Source organism: Aulonocara stuartgranti, assembly GCF_965226115.1.
Source record: "Aulonocara stuartgranti genome assembly, chromosome: 11".
Taxonomy (NCBI): domain Eukaryota; kingdom Metazoa; phylum Chordata; class Actinopteri; order Cichliformes; family Cichlidae; genus Aulonocara; species Aulonocara stuartgranti.
In genome coordinates, this window is record NC_138947.1 from 30,228,769 (window position 1) to 30,254,818 (window position 26,050).

General features: G+C 42.9%; 2 protein-coding genes across 5 annotated transcripts in view; one reads left to right on the forward strand and one right to left on the reverse strand.

Moving 5' to 3' along the window:
* Positions 1 to 794: 794 nt before the first annotated feature.
* On the forward strand, positions 795 to 17,238 carry mms22l (MMS22-like, DNA repair protein). The gene is made up of 26 exons (XM_082551208.1): positions 795 to 883; positions 1,555 to 1,752; positions 2,011 to 2,136; positions 2,598 to 2,650; positions 3,385 to 3,472; positions 3,594 to 3,771; positions 4,047 to 4,140; positions 4,241 to 4,371; positions 4,604 to 4,717; positions 4,797 to 4,976; positions 5,178 to 5,234; positions 5,453 to 5,572; positions 5,791 to 6,026; positions 8,098 to 8,314; positions 8,395 to 8,684; positions 11,985 to 12,166; positions 12,422 to 12,572; positions 13,855 to 13,994; positions 14,113 to 14,255; positions 14,434 to 14,590; positions 14,713 to 14,858; positions 14,969 to 15,180; positions 15,431 to 15,597; positions 16,155 to 16,251; positions 16,445 to 16,612; positions 16,778 to 17,238. The coding sequence occupies exons 2-26, from the start codon at positions 1,580 to 1,582 to the stop codon at positions 16,851 to 16,853; spliced, it is 3,696 nt and encodes a 1,231-aa protein (XP_082407334.1). The 5' UTR covers positions 795 to 883; positions 1,555 to 1,579; the 3' UTR covers positions 16,854 to 17,238.
* A 758-nt stretch (positions 17,239 to 17,996) lies between these two features.
* The window catches only part of klhl32 (kelch-like family member 32), a 36,919-nt gene continuing 28,865 nt past the window's right edge, over positions 17,997 to 26,050 (reverse strand). For 3 of the 4 annotated variants that reach the window (XM_082551222.1, XM_082551220.1, XM_082551221.1), the window contains 5 exons: positions 24,542 to 25,268; positions 24,332 to 24,390; positions 21,956 to 22,148; positions 19,568 to 19,662; positions 17,997 to 18,823 (listed from right to left, as the gene is read on the reverse strand). In XM_082551222.1, the coding sequence (XP_082407348.1) occupies positions 18,662 to 18,823; positions 19,568 to 19,662; positions 21,956 to 22,148; positions 24,332 to 24,390; positions 24,542 to 25,268 (1,236 nt within the window). In that variant the 3' untranslated portion in view covers positions 17,997 to 18,661. Of the gene's footprint in view, positions 18,824 to 19,108; positions 19,182 to 19,567; positions 19,663 to 21,955; positions 22,149 to 24,331; positions 24,391 to 24,541; positions 25,269 to 26,050 lie in introns of all 4 variants that reach the window. The other variant, XM_082551223.1, reaches the window with a different exon arrangement.

Consider the following 26,050-nt stretch of genomic DNA (forward strand, 5'->3'; position numbering starts at 1 on the left):
GAGCACCTTCTCACAGAACAAGTCAAACGTGCAGAAATAACGATTTTGTAAGTCGGCAAAACGAGCACATCCACGGCGTGTGGCGGAAGGGGGGATTTTGTAAAGATGTGAGAATGCATTAGAATGCAAGAAATGGTGTGATGGCGAGAGGGACTGTTGGGAGAGACAGATCTGCATATGGAAATTAGGGTTAGCCTGCTTTAAATTCTTTTTCATACGGTCCATTATTTTGTATTCATTTGGGCGGAACCCCGACAGTGGGACCGAGGGGGACAAGTGACTTGACAAATCCCGGGGAAAAGTCACGGCACGGAACAGGTGCTTTGGTTCAGTGCTTTTTTGTGAGCAACTGTGTACGCACATACATGCTATGACGATAATGCTCTAAATATTTTTCATATATCCACATAGTATTGTTTTCCCGACTCTGTATTTAACATCTGTTATGTAAACTTAATTTCAAGTTAGCGTGTATGTCTTAACAAAGACCGAGAAGAAACTGAATGTAATTATTTTATTTGTTTAATGAGAGAGCTCAGCGCTGTTAGTGGTATACAGAGGAAGTTCAGGTTGCTCTTTAATACAACTCACGATAAATACAGCTGCTGAACCGACTATAAAACAACTACAATTCTAAATATCTTAAAAGCTGCCCGGAGAGACATTGCGACAGAGGAAGCGCTTAGCAGTGAGACCTCTTGTTGTGTGTCTGTCAAAGGATTAGGTTCCTCCCAGTAGGAAACTTCGGACCAATCATCGGGCGTGGAGCGAGTGTGCGCCTGCGTAGTGTGAGCGCGCGGGACCGGCTGAAAACACAAACAGCGATGAATACTGGGAAGTAAAATTCACAAACTACTAAATATACAAGAAGCCGAACTAACAGGTTAGTTCATATTTCATTAACAGTTGTTTTTGGAGGCTTTTCTGTCTTTAGTTTGCCTGTTAAAAATAGTTTTGTTTGACTTAACTGTGCTGTCGTGTCGGCACAGCGTATGCTAGAAAGTTAACGCTAGCATTATCATGCATAAAGCGTATAATGTAGATACGTTAAGTGTTAAATTTGCACTTCGTAACTTCTATGAAATGTTTTATACTCTCATGTCGGATCCATTGTGAAGTACTTGTTCGTTGGCTAGCTATATGCAATAACATACATGCCCGTCACTTATACATTCAATAAATTCATTTATGTTGCTCCAAAGATATTTTTTCCCTGCTTTCTGCTCATGTTTCCTTTAAAACTACATCTAATTGTGCACAACTCTGCAAAATTAGATGTAGTTTTGTATGCTCTGCGTTGAGTACCAGTACTTGTATGTAAGTACAAATGTACTGTAAGGTACATTTGTACTTACAAAGTAAAATGCTAAAATATTGCTGTGAAACCCTTTTGTTTAAATTGTATGTGGTATTAAATTATACATCATCCCAGTGTAATTGTGAATAACTTGTTGAATATTTACATATGAACACAGTTTTGCAAACCACTGACAAAAAAGCATTCTCTCAGTATTTTGCGCTGTGATTTCTTTTTTTTTTTTTTGGTCATTTCAGGTCAAATTGATTCTGCACTGACACCATGTCAGATGACTTCAGCCAGTCCCTCACCCCGCCAGTTTCCCCATTTGCAGGAGACAGTCTATGTGACCTGGCTCCAGTTCGACCACCGTGTTTCTGCTGCTCTGATGTAAAAGATGATCCCGCTGGAGTACTTTCCACAGAGGGATACGTTGTTAGAGGCTCCTTGAAACGGTATAATTACCTTCTGCCAGCTGACTGTAATCGTACAAAATTGTCTGGCACTATTTTGTGCCTGAGAAATGCTGTCAGTGAGAACAGTCTTTTATAAAATCGGTCATTTTTCTGTGTAATTTATTCAGAGGTCAGTTTTTTTGTACTTATAACACCTCAAATGTAATTCCATTTACCTCCCCTGTGATGTTGTAGCTGCTAAAGTTCCACTAGGAGAAAAGCTTTAAAATCTCACTGCAGTCATTGCATCCACTCCAGGCTACTCTTGCGTCTTGACCCAGCCCCTGCAGAATATGAGACGGACACAGTGGACATCTTTGGCTTCTCCTGGGTGACAGAGACAGCACTGGTGGAATCTACAAAACTACTGTTTGGCCTCTTCAGGTAAGGCATGATGTAAAGCATACGTTATTTCAGTCTGCTTTAACTCTTTACCCTTTGAAAGCCTATTAGAATTAACCTAGGAGCTGTCTTCTGAACTGAGCGGTTGTTTGACGCCTCCTTATAGAAATGACTGGGTGTGTATTGAGAGTTAGTGAGGGTGGTCTTTGCCTATGCAGCTACCTTTGGAAAAACCCTGATACTATTCTAATCATTGTGAAAACCTTTACTGATATGTAATGAAGCAACAAAACATGTTGTTATGGGAAGTCATCAGATATCATCTTTATAAAGGAAAGAGTTAAAATCTGTTGTTTCTACCACTTAATTCTTTTCCACGGCAGCAAAAGTGTGGTCATGAAATCATTCTTTAAAATATTTCATATATATTCCTGATACATTATTGAAAAAGACATCCTTCATATCCATTTACAGGGTCTCTTCTGTTCTGTGTTATGTTTCAGACAACGGATTTACAAGTTGGAGACTTTAGTTAAGTCCAACTCAAATGACTTTGGTAAGTCTGTGTAATCATTAGTCCAACTAACAGTCTTTTAGTTTATTGTCAGTATTTTGTTCGCACAGTAAGCCACTGTTTGCTTACATAGGCATAGTTTGTGTATTAGTTGGATATACAGGTTGTTTATGTGCATTACTTGTTTATATAATTAGCAGAAAAAAGATTTGAAACATTTTTATGCAGGTTCTGTCAACCCCTTTGGAACTTGGATCAGATTTTTAATCCTAGTTAAGGCATATTATGTGAGGACAGAAAATGGTCTGATCAGCTTATCAGCTTGTAGGAGAGTGATAAAAACTAGTTAAATCAAGTGAAATAAGTGTAGGAATTACCGAGGGCTTCAAATATGTTAACCCTCTCAGGCTCAAATTAAACTTTTTGTTGCTAATGCACAACCAAGTCCTGCAGTGGTACTTCTTAGTAAAAAAAACAACTCATAAAATATGTATGTGGGGTAATCAGGTTGTTAGTTTTTAACTGTTGCAAATCGGCAACGCCTGCCTTGAGAGGGTTAAAGAATGAAATGTCCAGAATAAATAAAAATAATTATTCTGCAAATTAAATCCCATAATTTCTAGAGAGTTGTTTTCTATATATATATTTTTATGAACAATTTGAATGTATTTGATATGTATATATGAGCTGTACAATAGTCATTTTCAGAGTGATCTGATCTCTGATACCGTAGACATATTATGAGTACTACCTACAGCACCCTTTTGATGTTTTAGGTCAAGCTGGAAATCTCCACTATAAAGCAGAAGAACTCTGGCAAGAATGTGTTACATTTCTTCAGTATGTCAAAGTCTTTCTACACAGGTAATTTTAACACATTTTCATGTCACACTGGAACTAATAAAAACATGTTAATATATTATGGTGTCATGGAGTTTTTGTTTATTTGAATGTTTGATTGGATACCCCTTTTGCATATGTTCAGATATCTCCAGCCTTCCAGGTCCCTGGATGCAGCTCAGTCACACCCTTACGAGGAGCTGGAGGCTCAGTTCCCCTCTGCTCTTTTGGAGGAACTTTTTGGGATCACTCTCCTCGTAGGACGACTCAAAGACCTGCCTGCTAATGTTCAAAGTGCCTTTACTATACAGAATCACGGAAAGGTACGGCCAAACGCTAGTTGGTTTGTTTAGATCTAACTTGAGTAGAGATTTAATGTAAGGCATTGATTACAAAGGTGTTAGGGAGCTTAAAAACCGAAGGAAAAAAACCCCAAAGACAGCATTTAAAACAGATGCAGACAATGTGGGGCTGGCATACCAGAGTACAAAGGCTATATATTATCAACTGAGCATTAGGTTTTATGACTACAGTTTTATCACCCAGCTGATTTTTCTTCTTTTCACATTGAAATGAGAAATCTGTGTTCCTTTTACAGATTTTACCTCCCTCCTGGCATTTGCTACACCTTCATCTAGACATCCATTGGTCAGTTTTGGAGATCCTTCACCTACTTGGTCACAAGATGCAGGGTTTGTGTTTGCAGCAGAATTCTCACCTAGGAAATAACTAAAGAGCTATTGAATTATGATGGAAACAGGCTCTTTGTAATTTTACTCATTCTGTCTTCAGGCCAGGTGGTGTACGCCCACAAGTTTGTGGACCTGACGGGAGAGAACCTGACTGATAGCAGCCTGTTTGACGAACACCTGTGCAGTCTGCTGTGTGACCTTACTGGACTGGCCATGGGCAAATACAGCAAGGTGGGTGGTTCATTTCATCTCACTAGATGCAGCAGTGGTATTTCAGAGTTATGTTTTTAAGCTGAAATTCTAAGTGTTTCTCATATAATTGCCACATTTTGTAGTTGGTTAGCAAAAACTGGATCGAAGCTGCACACAGAAGGCATCGCAATGTGCAACAAAAAACATTTTAGTGTAGAATAAAGCTTTAGTTGGCAACTCACTGTGTTTAATTGATCCTGTTTATTTGTAGGTGAGGCCTACAGAGGCGCTGAGCAGCCATCATTACCTTTGCACCTGCACCAAAGAGTTGTGGGTCCTGCTCATGTACCTTCTGGAACACAGGAATAAAGAGTTGCACACACAGGTAACACACATACACGCATGTTCTGTCACACAGTAAACTTTGATTCTGACAGTATTTAACTAATGTGTGCTCCCTTTAGTCTTTCTGGAGCTACATCAACTCGTTGCTGAGGCCTCTGGTTTTAGGAAAACCTGCTGCTGAGCAGTTCAGTGGCCTCCCCACACACTGTAAGGACCCTCTAGGATTCACATGGTGGCTGGTCACTCATTTATCAATGCTAGGCCAGTATAGTCGGAGCGGCATGATGGTCCAGAATGAGGTAAGAAACTAATAATTGCAATAATGATACCTAAAGATGTTCCAAATGAACAGAAAAGTGTTTCTATGTAAGATTTTTTCTGACATATAAAACTGCAATTTGTTTCATCTTAAACACTAAGATGAAGACTATTATGATGAATATAGAATACTGTGAGTTGTTGTTTTTAAGTGTCTCTCATTAATTTATCTTCATCTGCAGAAAAACCTGGGGGATAACTGGACCTTTGTGGATGAGTTGCTCAAATTAACTTGTAAGGTAAGCGCAGTTTCTAGTTGCGATATTCAGTTTTTGAACCCTTTAAAATCATAGTGTTTTTAAATGGTGTGTGTGTGTGTGTGTGTGTGTGTGTGTGTGTGTGTGTGTGTGTGTGTGTGTGTGTGTGTGTGTGTGTGTGTGTGTGTGTGTGTGTGTGTGTGTGTGTGTGTGTGTGTGTGTGTGTGTGTGTGTGTGTGTGTGTGTGTGTGTGATAACAGGGAGGTCTAGCAGAGGAGCAGTTCAGGATGCATGTCCACTCCTGCCTCAGTCTTTGTCTGATGTGGGAACCGAGCACCAGTGCTGTGTCCACCCTCTGGGATTACTACAGCAAGAATTTGGTAAAATAACATCTGTGGCTTATCATGAAGTGTATACATTTGATTTGCTGACCAATTTACTACAAGTAGCTTACTTTTGTGTCTAACCATCAATTTTTGAAATGTCTTATTTGTTGCTCCTTTATTCACACCATACTTCTAATTCTAAGCATGTCATGCTGCACCCTGGTTAACAAGGGCTCTACAGTTATATATTATGCTCTGTCACTCCTCTTCAGAGTGCCTCATTTACCGTGCCCTGGCTGGGGATTTCTGCCCTGGGCACTTTATGCAAGACACCTTTAGCTCTGTTGGAGCAGGCCCGGAGCTGCTGCTCCCTGCCTCCCCTTCGCTCTCCTGGATACACCCAGCTCTATCGCTCTGCCAACTCCTTCCACATCTTTCTTCGAGTGCTGGCCCTGTGCCTTGCACAGGATCGGGCTGGAGGAGTCCCACAGAGACAGATCAAAGGGAGGTAAGGATGGAGAGAAGGCTGAGAAGCTTTGTAGCTCTCGATCCTTCACATTTTCTTCCACCTTGAAAAGTAGGTTTGACAACCATAACACTATATACTCTATATTGTGGGGTTTTGATTTGGAGTCTTTCAGCAGTGATTACTAATCAGGGATAGGCTATATAGATTTCCCCTTCCCACTTGATCTTTAAATGTGTGATGTGTTTAAATGGTGTTTGGATTTGCCTATGTGTAAGCACTCGCTTGCATAAATACACACACAACATGTGTGTTTGCAAACTGTCATGCATTTGAGTCTTGTTTGTGTACGTGCCAGGTGTATCGCAGTCTCCCGGTGCGTCTTTGATATTTACTCAGGCCCACCGGTGGAGCAGGTGTCTCAGGAGTCAACCACCTGCTCTCCAGCAGAGGCCAGACCCAAGAAGCCTCCTACTGATGCACACACAAACACACAGGCTGTGCACCTGCTCCCTAGAGCAGTGACATGGTTTCAGTGTGTGAGGCCGTTGAAGAGAAGAATACAGTGCGTGTTTGAATAGGAAATAAAGAAAAAAAAATAGACAAAGGACAAGAAGCTGATGGATGCATCAGAACCATGTACTGGTCCATCCTATATCCCAGGCCGGCTGTGTGCCAGAGGGAGGCAGCCGTAGATAAATCCGCCTAATGACTTCCCTCTGTCTGGAATGTGCTCTGTAGCACTGCAGACATGGGGGCTAATTAGCTAACGAGCGTGGCGGTTAATTCGCCTTAACGAAGCTGTGTTGGTTTCCAACACGGAGAGAGGGGAGCTTGGGTGGTGGGGGAGCAGGGGGATGTGGGTGGTAGGCAGTCTGGCGACAGCCAGGCTGGGCTGGGACAGGTCCAGATCCCCACCCCCATCCCCTTCACCTCCCTCCATCTCCCTCCACCAAAACTATCACCACTACCTCCTCCTCCTAAGGAGGCGCGAGGCGTGCCGACTGTATCTCCACAACGCTTCGGCAGCGTTCCCACTCCTGGCTAGGCTCTGCGGGACACCCGTGACGACCACATTAATGGGATCGACTGCAAGCATGTTGCTCTCCAATGCTGGGAGTTAGGAGCATCTGCTTGCCTCCAGAAAAAAAAGCTGTCCAGAATAAACAAACAGAGAGACAGGTTGGGAGAACACAGAAAATCCCCTCTGCTATCTCCCAGTGTGCAGCTTATATCCCTGTTACATACTAGCCATTCATCTATTTAAATCTCCCTCCCTGCTCACTCTGACTGTATGCTTCACCACCTTTTCCTTTTATAGTTCTCTGTGGGTGTAACAAAGCTGGTTGTGGTGTTAACCTGGTCTTTCCCAGTTTCCGTCTCATTTTTCTCCACTCCTTTTATACCAGTCATACTTCTTACACTGAGTTTGTCTTGGGATGTGCGCTGTTTGTGTTTTAACCGAAACAGCAGCTCTACTCACCTGTGTGGGCTGCATCTGTATTTTAGGATGGGGAGGGCTAGGGGGCTCCAGCCTTCTGTGTTTTCCTGCCAGGCGAGCAAGCTCTGTGTGTGTGTGCGCATGTGTGTGTGGTTTTATTGATCTCTCTCTGTTGTTGCAGTAAATTGGTTTGGCTGTAGAGAGAGGGACTGAGCGCCTACTGCTGTGTGTCTGAGTGTCTCTGACATTTAACATGATCTTTAAAGGCATTTCTCCACAGTGCCCGCAGGATCTAACAGCGTGCTGGGTGGTTCTCTATTCTTACTTACTCTCTTGCTTTTTCCTTTCTCTCTCACCCACATAGGCTGGGGAGCCCAGCCTCTCCCCCTGGAGCTGAGAAGGTGATGGAGGCAGGTGGTGGGGTGCACTACAGGGGTGGAAAGTTCAGTTAGTCAGCGTTTAAAGTCAGGGTGTTTCAGAAGAATAAATCATTTCTAATGAATTGGATAGTGGAAGTAAAGAAAAAAGTGAAATAGGATAATAATCTAAAAATAAACAATGCAACCATTTGTTTCTTTGTCTTGTGTGACATGATGCTGTCCATCTCTTGTGGCATACCTGAAAACCTTTGTCCTTCCTCTTTCTTTCTTACTTTGGTCTCTGTGTGTCCAGGATTTACTCTAAGTTCTCCCCAAAGAAGATGCAGGAGCTGTCAGAAGCAGGTCTCATGAACTTTCTGCTGCTGTTTCTGGTAGTGGCCCGGCAGGCAGACCTGGAGGATGTAGCCAGCAGAGCTTGTGAGCTGCTTGGCTTTCTGCCCTCTAACTGTCCTCTTGGACACCGCACACTAATCTGGAGAGGGCATCTGTCAATGGTGTTGCTATTCCAGGTATATTTGTTTACCATAACATAAAAAAAGATTTTAATTAAAAATAACAAAACTGATGGACCATCGTATGTTTGCTCCAGGAGCGGGGTCTGGATGTTGGAGCTCAGGCTAGCCTGCTGACTTCCTCCTTTAACGAGACAGCCAAAGAGTTCTACAACAAAACCACAGAGGTCTCACGCAGGCTTGCCCTATGGGGGCCACTTGGGTCCTACCTGGAGGGTGTGGCCGAGGTGTTTGAGACCAGCACCACTCTCAGCCTATCAGAGGAAAAGCTACTCGGTGACGGGTTCAATTGGTTGCTGCCTGCCTGCCGCCAGTCCGAGCTGAATTCTGCCCTGGGTTTTCTGCAGATCGTCCTTGCGCAGCTCAGGTGAGAGAGCAGGTGTAAATATTCACCAGCTCCCAGGTATCGCTTACTTCTCCTCAGTTTCCCTCATTCTTTCATCATTCACTGATAGCTACTCCCTCACAGATAGTAGACACATCCAGACAAATGTTTTCTGGCAAAGGCCAAGCTAAGCTTTTATTAAAATCTGATAAGTCTCTACGGAAGAAGAGAGTGATCTCTTCTGCTCTCCCCATCCCATCCCAGAGTCCACTCACTTCTCATACTGACAATAAGCGGATTGTGCTGTCAGCAGGAATGGGTGTCTGTAAAAAGCCTGTGTAGCACTGAGGCCCCAGTTAGTCTCAGGAGGACCAGTGGCTCCGGGTCACCCTAACCAGGTGCTGCAGTAGTAGCCCTGATTAGAATTACGGGCCCAGGGGACCCTCTTTGGACCCTCCTGTCTTTATGAGGACGGCAGCAGTGCTGTGGGTGTGTTGAGAGACAGTGGTCAGTAGGGCACCAGAATGAGTTCAGCTGTAGGACAGGGGTGTTCGTTACATGAACAACCCCAACTGAAGGTCAGAGAGCCACATCTGAAACGCACTCTGTTTATGGGAGGTAGAGATGGAACAGAGGCCACAGTGGACAGATATCAGACAGTGAGGAAAGACGTGTATATTTTACACGCTAATCTGGTGTTATTTAGAAGAGTCAGTTTGTTTGCAACCTATTATGTTTGTAATAGCTCTGAACAACAATTAAAGCGGCTTCTTATAATTGCATGGATGAATTAATTTTAAGTGTTTCATGCTCCTAAGTTACACCAGTATGCTGTGCAAAGGCATTAAAGTCTTTGACAACAACTATCATTTTATATTGGGAAAAAATGCCTATTTTGAATTTATGACCATGTGGCCATTATAAACTCAAAATTAACTTATCTTTGAGCTTTGTTGTGGCCTTCACCAGCTGCTAGGTGAAATGGTTTCTCTTTGGTTGCTTTACCTTTGTATGTGCTCCACTTAGTTGTTAGAGTTCTCAATTGGTAGCATCCAGACTATTTTATCAAAAAAGTTGTTGCTTGCAGCTCCTGGAAACCAGGCTAGTGAGGTTTGTTTTGAAAAAAATCCTACAGAGTTTTGGTGATGGTTTCCTGTGGCTCCATCACTAAAGGTGAAAACTAAGTGAACATTTATTAGCAAATGTATTCAGTGCACACAATGTGCTGTCCATTTTATGTCAAAGTAATGAGGTTTGATACGCAGCTTTGTTGAGTATATATCTGATTTTTCAATATACCCCTAGATATATATTGTTTCTGGAGTTTTGTAGCACTCAGAGTGTTACTACGTCTTTATGCTTACGCTACTTTGAAAAGGTTAATAAATGATCTGAAACCTCAGAAAAAGGGCATTGTAAAATTAAGTGTTACCGAGCCCTCTTGCTGTTTCATGTAGGTGTATGATTGCTTTAATTCTCCAGTGTGCACTACCATCCTCTCAGCACACACAAACCTACACAACTGTCCACACCCCCAAAGTGAAACACTAACCGAGGTGTACTCGTTTCTTATTTCAGTGCCAGCCCCTTGTAACACAGTATCTCGTTAGCTTTGCTAATTCCCAGACTTCCCATCTCAGATCTTGGGGTTGAAGGGCACACATTTGCACATTAATGGCCAAGGAGTGAGAGGAGAAGAAGAGAACTCTCAGAGGCCCTCTGTGTTATGGCCTGGACCACCATGACCCATTTAACCAAAAAAAAAAAAAAAAATTAAAATACCGTGCTCTCTCTCTTTCCAATTCGTGCCGCCAAATTAAATATAATTCTTCGGCCTGGCAATTTTCGGTATCTCTTTGTGATTAATGCCTTTTCTGTGACACAATTAATGGGCAATTATGTAGCCTGGCAAATTTAGTGTGTGCATCATTATGTCTATTAAGAGCCATGTGGAATCTGCACACATTATGAGAATTATTCTGCCAATGGTTGAGGCGGCGTAGGGTCCGAACATTCACTCTTGATAGCCATCGTCATGGTGCTGAGGCAAGAAGCCAGTAACAGGCATAATTCCTCAATTTTATTTCTTCCCATGACCCTCCGTTGTAGGAGGATGGGGGTGACGCTGGTTGACGAGGTGAGCTGGCATTGGCACAGGCTGTTGGATCTGTTTTTGGCACAAACAATTAATCCCCATCTCCTTGGCTTGATAAAATACAAGCCTTCCTGTGAAGCTTTTTCCTTTGTGAGCATTAAGACCTTTTAGCGGGTTTTGATTCCCCCCCCCCCCCCCCAATAGTCAAGGACAACTACTGTCAAGTGTCTTCTTATAAAGGAAAAAAACACCTTTACATTAGATACAAATGTGAGGACAAAGTAAGGAAACAGGGGACGTGGAGTTAATTCCATGTATGCCCATGTGTGCGTCTGATGTGTTTGTCTGCCTGGCATTGTTAGGATGCTACTTTTTTTTTTTAATGTCTTTACAGTGAAGGCAGCTGGGGGAAGGGTTACTTTGGTCCCTAGTGGTATGTAACGGTGTGTGTATGTGTTTGTGTGTACATGTAAGAAGCCACAGTGAGGAGGATTAAGTGGGGTCTCTGACGATGTCTTGTACAATGAGGGTTGATGGGTGTGAAAGGCCTATTCCGCAGTAGTAACGAGGCTAATGAATTCAGACTCTAATCGATTGTCTCAGCTCTCTCTGGATTAGATGCAACCTTGCTGGAAGGGAAGGCACCATTGAGGTGTGTGTGAGTGTGTGCGTGTGTGTATGTAATATAGTAACAGAGTAGAGTGTGTGGATAAGGATAGGATAGAAGGGGGCTGCTAGTTCCTCTATCTTTTGCTTCTTCCCCACCTCATCTTAGCCCCCGCTTCCCTACACCCTCATCCGGGTGAATGAGGGGGACAGAAGGATCATCTCCCGTCTAAATGAGATTACAGCTCCTTCAGCTGCTTATCTGGGCTAATGCCAGCCACTGTGGGGCTGCCGTAGCGGCTGGGGCCAGGGCCAGGGATGAGCCAGAAGAGCCAAAGTATAGTCTGTGTACAGGGGATCAGTATTAGGCTCCACTCTATGCCTATAATATCCTCCTCTCCTTCCTCACACCTACCTCCACCCCGCTTTGCTCCACACTGCAGCGCACCACTGCACCCAGTAATCCCCCAGGAGAGAAGAGAGGGAAAACATATGAAGGAGGAGTGAAAGAGAGGAACTGTGGAGCAAAAGGATTTGAGAAAGTAGGGAGGGGGGGGGGGGGGTTTGTACACAAGAGGGAGCACTGAGTTTGGATTTTGCATTGGATAGATTTGTTTATCTGTGTGTCTGTGTCCTTCCAGACGAGTCCATCAGCGCAGTGACCAGTCAGCTCCCACCCTGTCCTGGGTTCCTGCTACCGCCAGTGTGGTGAAAGAGCGCCACCTAGCGGTAGCAGCTGCTCTCTGGGCTCACTTCTTCCCCTTTCTGCACAGCCTACGTCTTTCTCAGACACCTCCAGCACAGCTTGCAGATGCAGCTGCAGGTCAGTAAGACCCAGTGGAAGGAAAGGTGGGAGAGCAAGATTTCTGGGCATCCTCATACAAAAGAAAACTGATGTAGCTATTTTAAATGAAAGAAATTTGAGGGGAAAATATGGCTTTACGAGTGAAAAGGTAGAACTGGAAAGGACACAAAATTCAAAGATCATAGTAAAGAGAAGACATTAATGACTTTGAGCGCTATACGTATCATCATCCAACTAACTGAGACAACACTGACCTATTTTCATTTTCCTCAGGTTTCACCCTGCTCGCCTTTGATCTACCCACTTCGGCACCCCAGGACCTTCAACCAAATTCAGTTCAGTCCATCATGCAATACTTTGGGTGGGATGACATGGTTCACCCACTCTTGGTAACTCGCTATCTTTCCCATCTGCTTCAAAACAGGTAAGCTTTGACCTTTGAATCCAATCCCACCCCCCAGTCTTCTCTGTCCCAAAACATTTTCATTTGACTCACCTGATGCTTTTACATCAGGTGAGTCCGATGAGAATGATGTTCTCCTCTTTTCCTGTTAGTTATCAAGCTTCATCATTGTGTGACGCACTTAAAAAAACTGTTTTCCATAACTTCTGCAGGTACATTACACCGTCTCTAATTAATAAATGAAGCACAGGGTGTCCTTGTATAGTGAAGATGGTTATTAATAAATAAAAATGCATTCATGCCTTTATACAGAAGGTAAAAGCTTCAAAATTACACTCAAGAGTAGAAGAATGATTATTATTTCAACCACAGACATCTTTTCAGACGGTGCCAAGTGATACTAAAGCTGCAGTAGGGGAAAAAAAAAATATCCAAGAGTTTTAAAAAAAACCCTCCATCTGCAGCTCCAAGTCCCTCCCATCACATAAGCGCTGACATGTGCATGTGCTTCATATGCTTACAACACAAGCTGTTAGAGGCTCTAACAAGCTACATAAACATGAAATGGAATTGGCTGCAGCAATGAGCCTTTGGCTAAGGTTAACAGAGGGCTAAACCATTAGGAAGATTCAACATGGCTACTTGTGGCGTGCTTAATGGAAATTCTACCTGCACAGCCTGAAACCACTACAACAAAGACAGATTAGATATTACAGGAATGCGTCTAGCAAAGACAGAGATGCTGAAACACCAATCAGAATAGCCTGCTGTGGTTTGAAATTAGTTCCCTAGTTAAAATTGCAGACATCTGGAATATTATCTGGCCATCAGCTGCACATCCTTCTCCACCAGTCCAGCAAGATGGAGAAAGAAAACGAGCCATAAGCTAAAATAATATCCATGAACCAAAATGTTAATAGACCACAGCCTTACCTACTGAGCTGTCTGGGCACTGTTTATTAATGAAAGAGAGGCAGGAAGATTATTATGCAATAAGGAGGTGGTGTGTTTTGTATGGGCAACTGCCAGTACCTGACCCTTCAACTGCAAGATACCAAAGTGATCCTTTTTAGAAGTTTTTTTCTGACAAGCTTATCTTTCTTATTTTGTGCGGGTTGCTTTAAAGTGATTGCACAAGCTGCAAAGTAGAATTTGCTTCCATTGAATTAGGCTTTCCACCATTTGAAAAGATGTGCATTAGTTGGACAGTCAATAGAAACCGCCTCGCCCCCCCACCCACCCTGCCCCACACATCTCCAAACAGACTTGTGATCAGGTTCTTGCTGTCTCTTCTCTTTCGCAGTGAGCTGGTGTCCTCTCTGAGTGGAGATCCTGGCGTTGCTGTGTCTGGTTCTGCACAAAGCCTGTCAGTGAGGGCCTGGGTCAGATGTGTTCTACAGCAGCACCTTCACAAGAACCCAGATGGCACTGACAGCAGAACAGGTAACAATACTCAACAGCAGTTTTCAACCTATTCTTTAAGTAAAAAAGGAAGTGTTTACATTAATGTGAACTTCGTTATCATTCGAATAACCAGTGTTTGTGTTTTTGCATTCGTCAGCCCGGGCTGTGGAACAACAGTTGTGTGAATTGACCCGGCTTGTGCTGAGGCTTCCCGAGGTGGAGAGGCTTCTGCAGAGAGCCAACCTTAATCCCACAGCAACCAGGCCAGAGCCGACTGCAGCCCTGGAGATGTTTGTCAAGGTAACATACGCACACAGGTGACAAACACACTGGGGAATAATTCTGTCTTTGTGTATTTTGAAATTTTACAGCAAGTTAGTTATGAGAGAACTCAGGTCGGCTTTGTGTCCAAGTAAAATTAAAAATCGTCTGTGAACCTTCATCAGCGTGTGTTTCTATGTGTTTCACATGGTGTTAGGCTGTAGGCAGTGTGTACAGTGGACTGAAGGTTTTGTCTGAGCGTTCAGCCATGGTGACCACAGCCCTAGACTACATTGGTGACATCCTGAAGCACATTAAACCGTCTCTCGTCAGCAAGAACCAAGAGGGAATACAGCTAGCATACTGGGCTGTTGGTAGGTGCAAAGTTGATCAATTTCAAACGCATCACAGAATATACTGTGTATAAAGTCCACGACTGGGCAAGAAATTATTGGAATTGCGTATGAGAGTACAACACTCTTTTCTCTGTGACCAGGCTGCATTGTGAAGCACTGGAGCCCCCTGCTGGCCACATCAAAAGCACAACAGCTGTTGTTCCGCATTGTGGATGGGCTGCTGCTTCCCCACAACCTCACACAGCAAGACAAAGCTCTCAGAGACAGTCTGCCTTTGTATATACAGGTAGGGACAAATGTATAATATAGACACACATTGTCCAAACACACAGCCATTACATTAAAGAAAGAAACCTGGCTATTTTGATAAAGACCCTTCCATTTATCGTCTTCCAGGGTCTGTCTGTGGCCTCTAGTGTGTCTCAGTCCCAGGGGGCTTACCTGAAGCAGCAACTACGTTCTGTAACTCGCAGATATTTGGACCATTTCCTTCCTGCCTCGCCTTCTGTGGGCATTATTGCCAACCACCCGGTGCTTCTAGGTGCCTGCGAGGCCAACCCAACCAGCCGTGGAGCTGCCCTGAGGAGACTCATCCTAGAGGTTCTTTGGTAGGTCTGCAGAACCATGAAAAGAATTTGCCTGATCCAGCATTGACCTGAATTTCATGTTCACTTAATTTCTGAATGTGATTCCTGTTTAATCAAAAACTCTCTCAGCAATGACTGAAAACTCCAAACGCCCCAAAGGCTGTCTTACCTTTATTATCAAGGACTCATGTACATCATTTCCTTCTTTCACCATGTGTCTACATAAACAGCCACTTAAAGTTACTAGAAACACCTCTGCTTGTGTTTGCAGTGAGAACTTCCTGCAGTTCAAAGGTCACGCCCCCCCTCCTCGTCTGGCATCCGTCCTGATGTTCCTGTTGGAGCTTCTGAGACGAAATGGTGACTCAGACCCCTCCCTACTCACCGTGCCCCTCCCCTCTCTGCTGCGCTGCATTATGCTGGTCAACGAGCCACAGGGTAAGATTGACAATCTGAATCTTAAATAGTTTTACAAGCCAAGTTTTAATATAGCAGTGCTCCACTACCTCACTGTTTCTCTGTCTGCAGCTTAAGTATAAAACTATATAATCATGAGATCTAACAATCCAGAAGTTGGTATAAAAAGAGAGCGTCTGGCTTTCCATATGATCACAGTTCACTGAGTACAAGCAATGTAATGATGGTCCAGAGCAGAGGAATATGGACAGTGCGACATTAGTGGCATAAACGAATAAAGTTGTAATCCAGCAGCTGTTCCCCGTGTGAGAAAGTGCCAAATTCTACTCAGAAACTCTTGTTATGTAGATTAGGAGTTGTTGTAATGACTTGCAGTACTCAGATCTTCTGTTAACTCTACATTTTACTGCAGTTTTGATTGATTGAAGTAGAAGTTAAAGTCATTTTTTATATAACAGTGTCATTTAAGTGGATTCACTTCATTTCAGACTGATGCATTATATAATCAACACTTTCCAGCCCGTCTCTATTGATGTGATTGTGAAGTGATTTTTTATTTTTTTATTTTGGATGTGCAGTAAGGAAGACGAGCACAGATGCCTTACAGCTTGTAGTTGAGCGGTGTGGTGCCGCATCTACAGAGAGACCATGCGACCAGATGATCACAGTCTTACGGTAACTGAATGTTTGTAGCATTAAATACTGTATGCATCGACAAACTTTGCAATATTCGACTGTGTAAGATCATTTGAAGTGTACACATTATTCATAGACAGTAATTATAGATCATCATCAAATTACAGCCTCTTTTATCCATCATTTTTATTCATTTATTTATTTATTATGCCTACCATCTCGATGCTCTTAGGTCGTTTGTGGAGGAGAACGAGGGAGTCTACGACAGGCAGATATACGGCATCTTGGAGACTGTGGCTGTTTTAGATCCCACTGTGGTTCAAGCTCTTATCCCCAACCTGTCTCTCAGTCTGAGAAACACTGAGCACAAAAGAGGACTGGGCAAGAACATCGCCTTGAGGTGAGCAAGCACATGAATCACACCCTGGAAGCCATGTAGACGGCATTCATCACTTTAAACTATTTTTAAGTTGTCTAGACAATAAGCGCTGCAGTTGCATACAGAACAAGAAATATTCAGCAGCTCTGTGACTTACAGAATGTGCCACATTTGTTTGTGTAACAGGAGTGCATATGTGAAGTTGCTGGGTCTCCTTGGGGAAAGTGGGCAAGCTGAAATAACCAGTCTGGAAAGCGAGTGACAAAAAAAATCCAGTAAAGAGAGACCTCTTCCAGACCCCTCCAAGAATCTCTTCTTATCATGTTGTATTTTCATTTTTGTCAATTTCCCTTAAAAAAATGAGGATACCTTAGAAATTCTGTTTAATTTATGTTTAGCATAATCTGTAATATTCTTAAAACCTCAAATGCAGTTGTAAAAAAGCACAGAAAAGATTTGTAGAAGGGAAAAAATATACAAATGGGCATGTTCCTATCATGGATTAAAAGCTTAATATTACCTGCCTGTAGATATGTACATATTGTCCAAAAAAGAAAAAAGTGCAGCTTTGCATCTCAAGAGATTCACTGTTACTGAATGAAAAATGTGACAATAAATGTGAATGTGGCCACACGCCAGCATCCCCACCTTTTCGTTTCTGTTCGATACTAAGAGAAGGGAAGAATGTGAAGTGTGCACACATTATTTGTGATTATGGTATGAGGTGCTGCATCTATATATCCAGCAGTCTGAATTACAGATTTGATCAGGGCCCAATGACTTCACCACCACACCTTAAAAAAAAAGTTGAGCAGAGGGAAGAAGTAGTACTGTTTGTTCCCACTCTCCCGTTCTTTCTCCCCGTTCCAAGTTCAGCAATCTCTTCCAATCCCGTTCTAGTTTGCACCTAATCACATGAAGTCTCACTCCTGTCTCCCACAATCACCAAGTCTCATTTTCTGTCATTGCTAGTCATTTTCCAGCCTCATCAAACTGCAATGCATCTCCTTCATCCGAGGAGCTTTCTGCTGCATCACATTCCTTTTTCCTCCAGCAGCATCAGAGCTGGTTGGAGAATCCATGCATAAAGAAAGAAACTGAGGTGGTTCTTTAAATTAGTGTGCAATTATCTATTGCTGCTAAATAATTCCCACTGAAGAGCAGTCATCCTCACCCCCCGAACTCTTAGAACTACTACTGCTCTTGACAGAACACACTCCTGCGCCTTTTTTCAATTCTCTGTTTGCATCTTTATTCTGCAAATTTTCCAGGTTTTCAACACCTTTCTTTTCGACAGACAAACGGGGGTTTGTTTTGGTCAGAAGTATGTTTTGGACAATCAGCATTATTCAGTATATGGTACGTATGCACGCAGATGGGACTAGACATTCATTAGACCACAGTCTTAGGTCCTGAGTGTATTAACAGTCGGACTCACACAGGTCGTTTTTTTTTTGTTATCTTATTTGAACTGAAAAAGATGGCATGGTTATTTACCTACGAACCCAAGTACCAGCACAGGCGATTAGAAAGCAGGCTGTTCTTCAGGCCACCGAAGTGATTATAGGGATCACGTGGAAGTGTTATACAGCAGTTCTAGCTAGAAATGCTCCTACAGTACTTTAATGGGTTACAGAAACTGCAGTTTCATTATTATCTTGAGGACAGTTGAGCAGGTCAGCAATATCTTCTTTCCACGTCTTTATTAACAGTTAGGATGACTGTCTTTTTCTTTTTCTCCTGTCCCTTTCCTGCAAGATTTATGTTCCCACTTGCTCCTTATGTCTTCAGTGGTCATGATGTTTCAGTCTTTGGAAACATACAACCAAAAAATGCTTTATTGTTGTGAACGCAGATTGTTCCTAGAAGTTTAAATAGCTTAAATAGCATGGCTCTTGTCAGGAAAATATTATTATTACATTTTGGTGTCAGAGATGGCGTGTTTCAGATTGAGTCCAATAATCGAGCACTTTAAAAAAAAAAAAATTAAATAAAAAAGAGAGTTTATCTGAAAGTGCTCCATCCTCTGGTCACATGTTCTGGTTTCCTCACGTTTTGTAAAGGAGTGGTTTAAACAGCACCTATCCTGTGATGGGGTACTTGTAGAGTTTGTAGGTTTGGGCAGGTGAAGTAAGGAGCAGGAAGGAAACAGGCCGCTATCCCATTGGAGGCAAACGGCAACGTTGGCCCGTAGAAAACCTCCTCCTTTCCCTCCGTGCTAAGATCCAGCACCTGGAAAGAGAAAACTCATGCAATATATGGCACAGCTGTAGTAATGGCACTGGGCCAGTACATAGTAATAACAATGTCTTTTCCTTTGGCACCACCACAAGGCATGAAATTTGATACAAACATACATATCAGCCTCAGGAAAGGTAAGAGATATTGTCCTATTTCAGTCTTTAAAAACTGCTATAGATGACCCTATGCCCATTAATAAATCCCAATTAAGCCTTTTTTCAGTCTTTATATTAATACCAGAGAAAGATTGTTTAATGAAAGTCATTTGCTCCTTACTAGATTCCAGCTAGCATGGTCTTCATCTTTAGATTGACGAGCCATGAAAAGTTGGGAAGGTTCTTGCTGTTAACTAGGGGATAGTGGGTTAGATTTGAATTAATCGCCTACATTAGAGCACTTGTTCCCTACAATACTAGTGAAACTGCTTGAACAACCTACTAAAGCATGTACTAACTTAATCAATCATCAAGTCAGTTCAACTTGTGGAATACTAATCCCCTCAGCAGGGCTAGTATGTGCCCCTTTGTGCAAGGAGGAACTGGACGACATCCAGGAGGCCGCTGGTGTGAATGTCTCCGACCAAACAATCAGAAACAGACTTCATGAGAATGACCCAACGTCCTCCGTAGGAAGTAGTAGGCCCTGTGCTCACTGCCCTGCACTGTGGAGCGTCACTGGCATTTTGCCATCAAATATGAGAATCAGCAGACCCACCACTTTACTCTGAAGACTCACCTGAATGCATGCCAGAGGCTCGTTGGTCCAAATAGAGTATCCTCCAACTACATAGATCCTGTCATCGTGGACCGCTACTCCAGACTCGTTCTGACCTGAAGAGGACAGAGACGGCACAATGCTTCACTGTGCCAATCAGAGGGCATCCTGACAATATGACTTCCACGTCCCCCAGGAGGCAGAGGGGAAGATAAATGGAGAAAGATGGGGCAAGGGTGGGAGTGTACGCAGAGCTATGGCGTGTTCTTTCTGTGACTTTGTCTTTAAACTTTTGCAGATATAATGGGAGGAAAAGATCCGAGAACAATTGTGTAAAGTCAAACAGGAGTACAGGAGGAGGAGGAAATAACAATAAAGTCATCCAGAATTTAAAGCCTGTAATGGAAAATGAGAAAACATGACCACATCCTACAGTATATGCATGTGAGATTGTCTTGGCAGTGCTTGTGTTCCATCCCACCGCTATCCTGTAGGCTAAAAGGTGCAACATACCCTCAGGTCCAAAGTAGACATATACTCTCTATATGTTTTAATTTAATCATCCTACCACCTACTTGCAGCCAACAGGGAGGCATTATGTGTTGTGTTTCTAATCTAATGAGAGGAGGGCAAAGCCGAGAGTTATACTCAGCCTACGTTTCCAAGCACCACATATGTACAGTGCATAATTGTATTAAAAATATATGGTGTTCTAAATAGATTAGCATTAAAGCTGCTGAAAGCTTGTTTTCAGAAGTGTTTTTCATTAAAGATTTACAACTACATAAAGAGCAATTAAAAGTTCAGCTTGGAAAAAAGTTTGATCGACAGTGGCCTTGAGTATCAGCCTGCTGTTAGTCATCACACTGGTATTCAAATGTCACTAAATCCTCTGTGCATTTGGAAATACGTCCTTTTAATTTGCTCGATTTGACAAAAAACTATTAAGGTTTGCGTGAAAGTGTAATATATGATACGGTGCAAAAGTCTTGAGCCACCCCTCTTAGCTTTATATTTTGCAATAAAAATGGCAAATAGGTGCAGCGCTTAATTGAAATGTGCAAACACACATGGAAATGCAGTCACCCTTCCACTGGGACCATTTCTGATGAGGCTTCAGTGAACAGTACATGGATCAACTAAAGGCCCTGATGAATGTCTCGGGTCTTGTGTCAGGTCTTTGCTGGATTTTTCTCCTGTTTCTTAAGGACATGACTTTCACAAATTGTTCATCTGCTGTAGATACTTGTACAACATGCCAAGATGTGCAAGGTTTTCTGCTAACAGCATTCCTTGTTGGTGCAAAAAATATTATTTTATGTCTGTCAAACTGACCTTTGGCATTTTTCATAGATTCAACTAAAGAAATGGGAAAAAATATTTTTTGTAACAGGCTGCTTGTGGCAAAGTGCCTACAAATAGCAAAGAACCAGTTTAAATTCTAAGATTAGACGTTTTTAGACTAACTAAAAACGTCTGAAAACGGCCAGCTTCAAGTACTGGACAATGTATGAAAAACCAATCATTGTCTGAAGATCAACTTTGAAAGACCTTCAGAAAGCCTGGAGAACTGTGGCCCAAAACAACATTTTTTAAAGGTCTCCAAAATATAAAGGAATGGGTGCTGTCTCTTGATGCTGTATGTCTTAAGTTAGCTCTCTTTTATGGCTCCACAGCTCCTGACAGAGCGGGTTCAAGCTGCTAAACACAACAGAAATTTCAATATGTTGCTATGATAGATGAGTTAGTTAACTCAGACTTTATGTGTATGTATAATGTAGGGCATATCTAACACTTTCAATTTAACATCTTCTCAAAAATAGAATATTAGAGTTGTTGGTCAAAAAAACTACAAACTGATTTATGCTAGGAAGATGGGAGAAGCAAAATGCGTTAACATTTCCCACCCAGTTTGTCACTAGTAAAGTCACTCGCAGTGGGCAGTGCGTCTTTTGGTCTATTAATATAAAAATTGCTAGTCTGGCTCAAATCAAAGGTATCGTGATCGAGCACCAGCATAAAAGCATTTTGTTCACACCCTATGTGTTTTTTTTAATCCTTACCAAAACACCAGCATTAAATAAACAAGTTCTAGTTTAAGATGGATTGTAGTGGTGAATTTCATGATCCTGTCAGGTGAATAGCAGAAGCAAATATTGTTTCTCGATAGAGTCAGTTAACTGCCCCAGTTCTAGTCTTTATCTAAGTTAATCTAACCACCTCCTGACAGTAGCTTTATGTTAGCGCAGACATGACATCACCTATCTCCTCTAACTCTCAGCAAGAAAGCTGCAATTTCTCTGTCACAGCCAAAGCTTCTTCTGCTTCTATCTAATGGATCATTTCACAAAAAGTTGTGCAGGTCACACAGTATGCATGTTTCCACAGTGGCTTCATCGCTTTGCCCACCTGTGAGGAGGCTGAATGAGCACCGCGTCCACTGGTCCAGGTCCATATTATAGGAGTCGATGTGGCGGACCAAGATGCGATCGTTGTTGTAATCCAGGTCGTTCCCACCTAACACGTACAGTTCCCTCCTCACCGCCGCCATGACGTGGTATACTCGCCTCTGCAACATGGGACTGCGGGCCAACCACTGGTCCTGAGGTGGAGGCGAAGGTGGTGGGGAGTAGATATGGGGAGGGAACGGCAGATGAATTTGAAGGGGGGGGAAAAGGGAGAAAATAAGAGATGCAGTACAAAGAGGGAGGCAGAGAGAAACAGCGAGGGTGGAAAGGGAAGGAGGATGAATACGAAGATTAATATTTAAGCATATCCATGCATGGGTAATTGATGTATGCTCAGCACTAGATAAATAACGTGACACTGGAGCTCAGGTTTGTACTAATGACTTCCCTCCCTATTTCTAATCATATGTTTCAGCCACTCCATTTTACACCGAGGATCCCTGCTCATTTCACTAAGTGTGTCGAAGTGTATTTTCTCTCTGTGTGTGTGTGTGTGTGTGTGTGTGTGTGTGAGTGCTTGATTGAGGCAGAGAATGAGAGAGAGAAAGTGTGTGTGTGCGTGTGTGTCTGCTGGGAGCTGACGGGTGGCCATCTGTTGAGGGTAGAGTGGGTGGGGGGTTGCTGTTGCTCTGGCAGGTGAATGTAGATTCATGGTGAATACAAATGAGACTCTCTTCCTCTCTCTTTCGTTTCTTCATTCCCTCGCTTCCACGCAGACATGTACAAACACAGACCCATATGGATATGCGCATTACACACATACACACCGCGTACTATATACAGGCTTTAGCAGCTGCCTATAAACACAACCGATTGATGTTTAGCCCTCTACATTCCAGTGCAGAAAGGTGTGTTTGACTATTGCACACAGAATCAAAATCATTTAAAGCTCATATTTAATTTCAAAAATATAACCGAAAAAACACGACAAAAGTTGGAACTAAATTTTACTGTTTGCAACATTTTGTCTTGCTGAAATAAGCAAAGGGGTTGTTTTACCTTTACATACCTTTACAGCTTTGTGTGAAGGAAAGTTTTCGCAGGCCTCTACATTGAAAAACTAAGGAAGACCAGAGCAAGTATGACCACCTCTATAAAGGTTTTGCAGTTTGCTAGTTGGGGTAAATTCACCCCATTTGAGTGCTCAGAGAAAATGCAAAAAAAATCCAAGAGCTACATGTCAAACTCTAAAGTTTTCAGTTAGCATGTTAAATGTTAAAATTCATGACAGTGCAATTAGAAAAGGACTGAACAAGTGCAGCTTTTTCAGTTTAAAATGTTTTTCAGAGCACTGTAGAGTCCTGGAAGTGTCGTTTCGCATTAAGCGCACCTTTGCAGATGCACAAATTAATCATACCATGTATACAAATGCAATTCCCATCCCAAATCTAGTTTTACTATTTATCAGAGTGGCTGGGATGTTTTTAATTGATTCCATACAGTGTGAAAATCAATTAGCAGACACTTGACACCTGCCTGTTGTGCTATCCGTCATTGAGAACGTAAGGTGTGCTTTTATTTCTGGGAGAGAGAAAAAAATACTCCATTATTATTACACCGATGATGTTTAGGTGTGTACTTTTCCAAAAGTCTCATCATCAGTCAACAACAATTCAAACAGAGTAAACTGTATTATAAGCTAACCTCAGTACAAACTTTCACAGAGAAAAATCTCAGGATGAGTCTCATAATAAGTGGCTCTGAATAAGGATTCCAAGGACACAACAAGCTCTCAGCACTGACATAATAGCAACCAAAACGCTTTACCGAGCAGTTCACATCCACCACAGACCATCAATTTAGAGTTCTGTTTCTGAACACCTGAAAAATGTAACTCAAATAATCTCATCTACCTCACATTTGGTCTCCAAAAGCTCCTGAGAAAAAAAATATGAAGCTTGAGGGAAATTTTGTGTGTCAGCTGTTTGGACCTGGGCGTGTAAAAGGGTATTTTTTTTGTTTGTTTTTTGTACTGATCACTGCTGTTTGCTGTTGATGAGAGTCAGGAGATGAATGCAAACAGTAAGGTTACTGTCAGTAAAACAAAATCACTGTTCAAAAAAAGAAAACCCCACTGAAAGTACAATGAACTGTAGCGTATAATCATACTTCTTTGTGATTTTGTCTCTATCAGCAGCCTCGTTCACAGTAAATTCATTCTTAGCTTATATGTAAATACTGGCTCGAGTTGGCTTTAGTATGTTTTGGGAATATGGTGATAAAGTGTGCCGTAGTATCGAGTATACAGCTGTAATCAGGGAAAATGAACATGCATTTCCTCGACACACAGAAACAAATCCAATCAGTCCACAGCTACCTGTTCTGGGTCGTAAACCATCAGCCGGTTTTGGTACTGAGCCGTGTTTGTCACCCCACCTGGAACACAAACAAACATCTCAGGATTCTGGCAGTGACACGTTCTCCTGCAAATGTGTGTGAAAGTGTGAACTTAGTAGCAGAAGTGAGATAAAAGTAACATCTATGGGACCGAATGTGCAGGCTGAGTCTGTGTTCTCTCCTTGTGTACCTGACACCCAGAGCAGGTTGTCAGCAACGCAGCCGGCGTGGCAGGACAGCGAGCGGTCAAAGGGCTGGACGAACATCCATTTGTTCCTCTTGGGACAGTAACGCTCCACAGAGGGCAGCACCTGCCTCAGCTCATTCCTGCCTCCCACTGCGTACAGGTACTGCCCCAGAGCTCCCAGGACAAAGTGTTCCCTACATGCCTTCATGGGGGCAATCTCAGTCCAACGGTTGCCCCTGGGGTCATATCTACAGGCGGTCCTTACTGCACATGTCCTCCCAGTGGCGTGCTCCATCTCTCCACCTACGACAAACAGGAAGTTCCCCATTACAGCCACGCAGTGGTGGCTGCGTCCAGTAGGCATGGGGACCAGTTCGCTCCAGTTCGACCCGCCCGCCACTCGCACGTGCTCCTGCACAGCTGGGTTGAAATACCGCAGCTCCCGGACTCTGCTCACCTCCCGCTTCCGACCTCCAACTATGTAGAGGGTGAGGGACTGGAAGCGCGGTCTGGTGCGGGCTGACTGGTGGAGGGGCTGAGCGAAGATGGCGCGGTGGTAGTCCAAGGCCTCATCTACCAGAGCTGCAGCGGTAGGGCTAGACTGGACCAGAGGATGGCTACGCGAAAGGTGGTGCAGTGTGGGGACGTCCATCAGTCCGTAGCGGACGTGCTGCAGAAGGTCCTCGGTGTACTGGTAGCGACAGTCGTGCTCGAGCCACAGAACAACCAGCTAAATCCAGAAAGAAGAGAAGATCAGTTAGAGACCAAGAGCAAGCAGGAAGAACAGTGACTACAATATTCATCATGCTGTCATGGTTCCATAAATTCAAAAACTGCTCATTCAATTTGAATGTATTATTGATGAAATTATTATTTGAATTCATTATGGCTCAGTTTTTGTTTCTTTTCAAGTTTTAAATTAGAAACAAAAGTCTCCCTGCTCCAGTCGTTTTTCATCCAGTCCCTACAAAAGGCAAATAGGAAAGACGTTAGGATAAGAGGGAAGTGTAGAAGGAAAGAATCAGTAGGAAAGACTTTGGGAAAAAATAGAGATAGGGAAAGAAAACCAATATGAGAGAAAAAAGAAACACTGAAGGACTGCTAATCAGAAATTTTTCTAGACACCTATAGGCTATTATGGCAAGATTGAGCCAGCACTACAGCCATAGTTGCTAACACACACACACACACACACACACACACACAAGCATTTATTAATCAGCAGCATTCAATATTCAGACTGTAAATATCCACAGGCAGCCTCCTTTGTTTAACGCGGGCGAACCGGGTAGCAGGGAAGGGATTTAATTGAACTTGAGAGCGATGGAAGGTTATTTAGCTGCGACGAGGTGTGAATGTGGGCGAGATGACTGGAGATCACTGATACCATTATCAGGAAAACAAAGTGGTTGTTAGCGCAATCTGCGCAGAGACTGAGAGCTTATTACAGCGAATAAAGGAATAAAGATTTTTAGGGGGAAAAGGGACACGAGGATGGCTAAGAACAAATCA

What these genes read in the sequence shown, in the direction of transcription:
- mms22l (XM_082551208.1), top strand. Translation starts at nt 1,580, where the DNA reads ATGTCAGATGACTTCAGCCAGTCCCTCACCCCGCCAGTTTCCCCATTT. An exon ending in GTTAGAGGCTCCTTGAAACG is followed by an intron (nt 1,753 to 2,010) that starts GTATAATTACCT and finishes CATCCACTCCAG; the next exon opens with GCTACTCTTGCGTCTTGACC. An exon ending in CTATACAGAATCACGGAAAG is followed by an intron (nt 3,772 to 4,046) that starts GTACGGCCAAAC and finishes TTCCTTTTACAG; the next exon opens with ATTTTACCTCCCTCCTGGCA.